Source organism: Phyllostomus discolor, chromosome 10 (genome assembly GCF_004126475.2).
Source record: "Phyllostomus discolor isolate MPI-MPIP mPhyDis1 chromosome 10, mPhyDis1.pri.v3, whole genome shotgun sequence".
NCBI classification, from domain to species: Eukaryota; Metazoa; Chordata; class Mammalia; order Chiroptera; family Phyllostomidae; genus Phyllostomus; species Phyllostomus discolor.
This window is the reverse complement of record NC_040912.2, coordinates 81,353,943-81,362,085: the sequence shown is the minus strand read 5'-3', so window position 1 is coordinate 81,362,085 and position 8,143 is coordinate 81,353,943. Positions and strand designations below refer to the sequence as shown.

The 8,143-nt window shown below is 45.8% G+C and overlaps 1 protein-coding gene across 1 annotated transcript; it reads right to left on the bottom strand.

Annotated features, from left to right (window-relative positions):
- Positions 1 to 220: 220 nt before the first annotated feature.
- Positions 221 to 653, bottom strand: LOC114508007 (60S ribosomal protein L31-like). Its single transcript, XM_036010329.1, has one exon. The coding sequence runs from the start codon at positions 639 to 641 to the stop codon at positions 264 to 266; it is 378 nt and encodes a 125-aa protein (XP_035866222.1). The 5' UTR covers positions 642 to 653; the 3' UTR covers positions 221 to 263.
- Positions 654 to 8,143: the final 7,490 nt, after the last annotated feature.

Genomic DNA, 8,143 nt, shown 5'->3' with positions numbered 1-8,143 from the left:
ACTCCACAAGGAAGTGCCCGGTGAGAGAGAAAAAGGAAATAAAACTCAGTTGGTAGAGTCAAAGCAAGCAGAATTAATGCCGCCACACCGCAGCCCAGGCTTCTCCCGCTCCCCAGGGGACTGGCTGGAAACCCGAATTCCTTTCAGAACTCTATTAATTTTTTTTCTGCTTGGCTGAGTCAGGACTCTATAGGGGACAGGCAAGGGGTGGGACAAATCCTTTTTTTTTTTGCAGTTTTATAACTTTATTTGACAATTAGCAGTTAGTTCTCATCCACATTAACTGTTTGTAGATTTTTGAAAGTGGTGACAGGTACATAGGTGACCAACCTATAGAGCTTGTTTGGTGAATCTTCATCTTCATTACGTTTTCTGGACAACCGCACTCGGATACAGTATGGGACATTCCTCATTCCTTTGGCCCAGACGGCTTTGTTGAGCCTGGTGTCAATGTGCACATCTGGAGTTCCCATCTCCTTCACGGCAAATTTCTGGATCTCTTTAAGTGCCCGAGGGGCACGCTTCTTGAAGCCCACGCCATGGATGCGCTTGTGGATGTTGATGGTGTACTCTCCAGTTACTACCTCGCTGATGGTAGAATGGCCCTTCTTCTTCTCGCCACCCTTCTTTGTGGGAGCCATTATGATGGGCCCAGGTTGAAAAGACAAATCCATTTTTAAAATTCTTCAATCAGATCCTGAGTAGGCACCAGTAATATTCAAGAAGGAACAGCCATGAGTAAACAAGTGTCCTCGGGGACCCAAAAAACTCCTTCTAACCCAGGTCCCAAGAGTCCCAAACTGGGTCCAGCAACCATGTGCTGAGTTCATGAGTTCCGAGGTTCTGCTGGTAAAGAAGGCTTCTCTTTCGTGGTGTTTCCATTTCTCATGTCCACTAGGAGGAGCTGAGGGGAGAAGACCCTGAGGAGATGGAGAGAGGAAGGAAGAGGCAAAGTGGCATGTTCTTAGGTCTGCAGACACAAGAAGGAGATTGATGAGGCACCCAGGTCTTTCTGCCTGGGGGCTCAGAAGTCGGCCCCGTGTGCTCAGGGACCAGGGGGGAAGCAGTGACCACACTGGCCACAGGATTTGCGGTGGGCTAAGCATTTACCTTTTTCTTTCTTTTCCTAAAAAGGGAAAATAATTTTCTGATTGCCACAGAGACGTCTTTCCATGCATCTCATCGTGCCACACATAAAGGTACAATGAAGAAAGTAAAACTCAGCTGCAGTCCCACTACGCACAGATTAGTGCTGCACCTGCCTTGCCTCACCCTGACCTGGACTCCCGTGATGCATGAATCGCACACTCTGAGTGTTGTGACAACAGGTTCCTCCTTTGCATGCTGTTTCTTTTTTTTTTTTAAGATTTTGCTTATTTATTTTTTAGAAAATAAATGAGAGGGGAAGGGAAGGAGAAAGAGAGGGAGAGAAACATCAATGTGTGGCTGCCTCTCACATGGCCCCCTACTGGGGACCTGTCCGAAACCCAGGCATGTGCCCTGACTGGGAATCGAACCAGCAACCCTTTGGTTCCCAGGCCTGTGCTCAATCCACTGAGTTACACCAGCCTGGGCTGCATGCTGTTTTATAACTTTATCTCATTTAACTAGATGTTGTGATCATCATTCTGTAGCAGTGATTACATCATCATTTTGAATAACTATAAAGCATTTCCTTAATAGGATATATCACAACTCACTTGCCCAAGCTCATTGTTGAACATTTCATTGTTCACTATTATAAACAAACTTGCTTATACATCTTTGCATACTTCTTATTTACTTAGGAAGAAACCTAGATGTGTAACTGCCAGGTCAAAAAGCATGCATGTATGAAATGTGTACGCATTTCATACTGAACTCTGAACTCTGGGAGGGGAAAATGTCTCAGTTACCACTGGCGCTGACAGTGTGTGTGAGTCCTCACTCAGCCTTAGTGCTGGGATCTGAGATACTTCTCACGGAGGTTGGTGGGGTTAGGGGGGTTGGTGGCTCTACCCACCCCAAGTGTCTGAGCTCACTGAGGCGGAGGTGGAGCCTGATTCCTCGTTATGTCCTCCAAAAGCACTGAAAATGGCATTGGCTCCACACTGAATGCCCAATGACGTTCCAATCAATAGGCGACGTTCTTATTGTGACCTCCAGGCCCTACAGCCTCTGCCCAACCCCATGGCCTTCCTGGCTCTCTCTCCCACCACTCCCTCCTTCCCCTGCTCTGGCCACGCGGATGCCCTTGCTATTCCCCAGACACACTGCGCATGCGGCCCCCTTTTCACCGCCATTCGCTCGTCCTGGAACTTTCTCTCCCGGACACCTATAGGGTTCCTTCCCTCAGGATGCTGTCCAGCAATCATGTTATTACGAGGCCTTCCTATTTTAAACTGCAGCGCCCTCCTGCCCTTACACCTGTGTTCTCCAATATCTTTATCACCATGTAACGACATGCATTTTACTTGTTCGTCATGTTTACTTTTGGCCTCCACCCCTGGGGCAGGACTTTCGTCTGTTGTGTTTACTGCTGTATTTCAGTACCTACGAGCTGAATGCCTTAAGTATATATTAAGTGAAGAAATTAATTTATTTTTAAAAAGAATGAATCAGGACCTCGGCAAGCAGAAAGCTCCCTGCTGGAAACACAACTATGAGGCACAATGAGGGAGAGCACACAGGCAGGTAGACAGGGCGAAGCTGAAATCTGGGCCTGGGGTAGCACCATCAGAGCTGCCCAGCCATCCGGCATCTACGTGAAGTTGGAAGTGGGCGAATACAGGTAGTCTTCAAAGTGTACAGCCCATGTGGCAATATAAAACTCATGTGATATTTTTATAAATACATATTACAGAGTAATAACAAATTAGCAAGTAAAAATCAGTATGGCCCGGCACTGAGGAGGTGCAGCTGGAGCCACAGTTTACAAAGAATGAGGTGGTTTGGTGAAGAGGAGACAGGGCTCTACAAGGATGTAAAGTTGCGACTGTGTGAGCGGGTGTGCTCTGCACACGTGCGTGGGGCAGCAAGGGAAGAGGGCTTTTGCACTTGCTTACTCAGAACAGTTTGATGTGCTGGGCACTGAGCTGGGGCAGGGAAACACAGCACATGCCCTCCCTCGGGGCCCACGACCCAGCTGGGGAGAAACAGGTGTCCATCGCCACTGTAACAGCATGCGGTGGGCACTGTTCAGAGCAGACAGCAGGGACCCTTAACCCAGACGGGTGTGTGAGTAGGAGGGGGCCACTGCCAGACATGCTGGTCTCTGAGCTAAGTTGGGAAGGCTCCGTCAACCAAGAATTAGCGAGAAAATGCAAAGGAAGTGCTTAAAAGGAGGAGAGAGCCACCTGCCAAAAGCCCTGCAGCCAAGAGAGAGCATGGTGCTCAGGGAACCGCAGGGAGGGGGATGCAGGGAGGCAGAGGGGCTGGAAACAGTAGTGAAACACTGAGAGGTGGGGAGGCAACTCCTAGGGGAAGGGAGGTCTCTATCCCGACTCATCTCCACCCTGCAGATACTGGGCTCCGCGGGAGGAGTGAAAATGGCAGCCAGCCCCAGTCTTGCATAAACTCATTTCACAGAACTTCAGACACGCAGGCTAAAAGAGAGCCAGAACCCACTTAATAGGACTCAAAGCCTCTGCCAGAATCAAGGGACTAAAGTCAAAAGATGAAGGTGAAATTTGGAATTCAGCCCTCAGTGGGGCCGCAGAGACCGGTGCCCTGGTGATGAGGCAGAGGACAGCACGTGGCACTCTACACGGGAGCGGCTCGCTGTGCTGCAGGAAAGGCAGCCCTGTGCACGGGGACCAGGAGACACGCAGGGTGGGACTTGGCTCCTTTGCCGGTCATTCCTTTCCCTCTTATAGTAGTTCCATCTGTTCTGCCACCATGAGTGACTCATGGAATGTTTATCTGATCAAAATTGACTTTCACTAAATAAAGAACTGAATCTATGACAGCCTACCAAAGCCGTCCTACTTTGTGTCATTTGTCATCATGTTTCTCCATTGTGACAGAGAGTTGGGGATATGAAAAAGAAGTGGCCCCTAACCTGAGTATGTGTGCTAAAAATCGTCTCGTTACAATAGCACTGCTGTGTACCAGAGTGACCAGGAACACTTTTTTGAACGTGATGCCCAGTCTCGCCCCCAGAGATTGTCATTATATGGGCTTGTGGTGGTGCCTGGAAGTCAGTCATTGTCATGCATTCAGTAAAGGTTCTAAGAAATCCAATTATAAAGATCAAGCTTGACAGTGAATCATCCAGAATTTCCTAAATTTATTTCACTGTAGGACAAACCATTTTTGGCAGAACACTTATTAATATCTAACACAATACTGACCTTCTGAAAAATATAATTCAAGAAGTGCTGGTCCTTCCTTTTAAAGAAATATATGCCTAGGAATTGTGTACATTTATTGCTGTTTCATATTTATCATCTAGCATACTTGGGTATTTTTTAAAGATTTTACTTATTTATTTTTAGAGAGAGGGAAGAGAGGGAGAAAGAGAGGGAGAGAAACATTGATCAGTTGCCTCTCCTATGTTCCCCATTCAGGGACCAAACCTACAACCCAGGCATGTGCCCTGACCAGGAATCGAACCAGCGACCTTCCGCTTTGTGGGATGAAACCCAACCAACTGAGTCACACAGGTCAGGGCCCATCCATCCTATCTGAATGAAAGTCTACCAAGAAGTCTGGACTTCCATTGATCTTCCTCATTGAGGTATAATATTTTAAGAAAATAATAAGCAAATAAATAAGCATAAAAATTTCCTCTTCTACTAGAGACTGCCTTTTAATCAGAGTAGGCCCACCCTGCCATGGTTTTGTCCTTTGCTCAGCCAGCTGACCGACTATGAAGACTGCTCCACGACAGCGAGTGATATTTTCTCAAAGCAAGTGTTTTCATAATTTACAACTTTCCCTCATTTTTCTCATGACCTGTGGGCACAGGCCTGTGAGCCACAAGATAACCAGTCCATGTAAGTAACTTAATAAATATTAAATAAAGCCTTTGGAGGCTCTCTAGAAACAGCCCGATGTAAGTCTAAATCCCGTCTCTACCACTTATCAGCTTTGTGTCCAAGGACACGTTTACTTCTCTGACCCAGAGTTCGACTAATAAATTGAAGATGCCTGGTATATCTAATTCTCAGGACTTTGGGGAGTTACAGGTATATGTGAACTGCTTGACTTAAATACGGTGCCAAATGTTTGCTGATTGACTGAATGATTTCTAAAGCAACTGACATAGTTGTTTTGATCAGAAATGGCTTTAAAGCTTTTTCAGGGTATAACATAAGGCAAGGTTTAACATAAAAATTTTTTTCTGTTCACAGGTCATTTTTGAAAGAGTGTACGTACATTCTGCTGGAAATGGCAGAATGTATTTCTGAGGTCACAGCCATACTCACAAATCCTCAATTTTCTGTTCCTGAATGGGCATTAACAATGAGCTCCTTTATATTTCTGTCTGCACAAGCATATTAAGGCTGGGTAGATGGCAAGGTTCTTTTATTCATGTTCTTGGAGACCAAACCTATAGTAAATAAACTGAGGTGTGAATTTAATGAGTAAGGAGTTCTATCTTACAAAACAATTCACATTTCTGTTTTTTAAAGATTTCTTTAACTGAGACCTCACACCTTTCAAAACAGATTCCCACTCCAGGCCACTTTATAAAGGAATTGAGAAAAAATGGTTGTCCTCTTCACTCATCCAAGCCCCTAACACTGAAAGAAGGGAGAATCCTAACTCCCTATGAGTTAGAGGTTAAAGTTGAAAATTCTTCTTTTATACATACGATATGAAACCTTCAAATATATATACACATAATACTTTTAAAAACTGCTTTATTGAGATAGATTGACATGCAAAGAGTTGTAGACACTTAGTGCATACAACTTGATGAACTTGGAGATAAGTATAGACCTGTGAAACCATCATCACGAACGATGCCATAGACTTAGCCATCACCTCCAAAAGTCTCCACCTGCCCCCTTTGTTTTTTTAGCTTTAGAGTGTTTTCCCTTTTGTGGCAAGAACACTTGAACACTGTAACATACGATCATCCCAAATGTTTAAGTATACAATCCAGACCTGTTCATGATAAGCCCTGTGTTGTATAGTAGATCTCTAGGAATTACGCATTTTGCAAAATGAACACTGTGTACCCTACAACCAACACTTCCCATTTCTCCCTCCCCCGGCCCCTGACAACCACCGTGTCACCCCTGTTCCTATGAGCCTGGCTGTTTCAGAGTCCGCAGACAAGGGGAATCATGGGCTCGTTCTCAGTCTGGCCATTTTGTTTAACACAACGTCTTCCAGGCCCGTCCCTGTCGTCCCTGTTGGCAGGGTGTCCTGGTTCCCAAAGGCTGAGTGATAGTCTGCTGTAAGTATGCGCCACACGCATTTCCTTTTCCATGCATCCACAGACTGACGGGTAAGTCGTTTCTATGTCTCTCGGCTGTTGTCAGTAATGCTGCAGTGCACGTGGGGGTGCAGATAGCTCTTTGAGATTCACGTTCAATTCCTCTGAATATACACCAAAAGAGGGATTCCTGAGAATTCTCCGCATGACCTACAGGACCAACTAGGCTCTCTTACTGACACACTCTTGCCGCTCACCCACCACTCACTACTACAAAAAAAAAGTAATTTATTTATAAAAAATTGTGCTTTTATTCTTCATGTTTAAGCTTTAGTCACCTTCAAAGTACTCTCCATCTGATGCAATACAACTATCGAGACATTTTTTCCCACGGCTCAAAACAGTTTCTGAACTGTTGATTTTGATGCCTCTTAGTGCTTCTGCCATTTTTTGCTTCACCTCTTCCACATCAGCAAAATGTTTCCCTTTGAGGACTTTTTTCACGCAGGGAAACAACAAAAAAATTGCTCAGGGGGAGATCGGGTGCACAGGGAGGGTGGGGCATGGGGGTCATGCCTTTTTTGGTCAAAAACTGCTGAACACTCAGTGCAGTGTGGGCGGGCAGGTGCGCTCCCATCGTGAAGTCAGCAAACACCTTCAACGAGCCTTTAAAAACATTCACAGAAGCCGAGCACAGCCTCTCACAGCAGTGCCAGTGGATACACTGATACAGATGGGCTCCTAGAACACTGGCCTAGCAGGAGAGGTCTGCACCACAAGGGGCCTGCCCTCCAGAAGATAGTTCTGTTTTGGGGGGTCCCCACTCATGTCAAATTACACTATCTTTTCCTCATATTCTCCTTCTCACTTTAGGCCTCTATAACCTTTGCCAGGAATATTCGACCTACCTCTCAGGTCTCCTAACTAGTGCTTAGTCAGCTCTTCTTTGATCTTCCCTTTCCCATAACCAGCTAAACTAATCTCCCTGAGAGTGATCCTCCCCTCACCAGGTAAGTGTCCCCTGTGAGTCATTCTCACGACACCCGACACCCGGTAGGGCATTCACCATGACTTACTTCAGTTCTGCTTTCCTGTATAAACCGTAAGCTTCCTGAGGGCCGGGACTTTCCTGTCCTGTTCGACAGGATCACCAGCACCATTATATTCTTAGCAAATAAATGAACATGATGAATGAAAAGTAAGTGAGGGAAGAAGGCGAACTTTTAACCCGATTTCACCTTTTTCTCACCTTGCTACTCACCTTCCTGAAAGAACAGTAACATGGGCTGTGTACAGCATTGTCTCCTGGGAGCTAGATGTCCACGCACCAGAAACCCCATCGGCATCGGGCAGAGCTTTTCACTCCAAGGCCAAGAAGGGCCTTCATTCTTAACATTCTACTTCTTCAAATAATAAGAAATTTAATTAGCATCCCATGTTTGTTCAGTAAAGACTATGTCCTATGTAATTATTAACCACGGTGGTAGGGACTAAAAATAACTTATGAAGAAAACAGTTAAAGTGACTTACTGTACGCACTTTTTCATTGGAGAGCCCGATTTTATGAATCGGCTGTCAGTTAATGCTTCCACTAGCTGTGCTCTGCAAATGTGTTTCATCCACTTTTTAAATTTTAACCAAATACACAGAATGAGAACAAGCATCCCCTCACCCCTGCTCGTCCTGTGCCCCCTGTGGAGTGGGTGCTGCAGACCCCGTGGCAAGGACGGGCCTGCGTGGCAGTCGTCTTACTTACAGCCATTAAAACCCACAGGG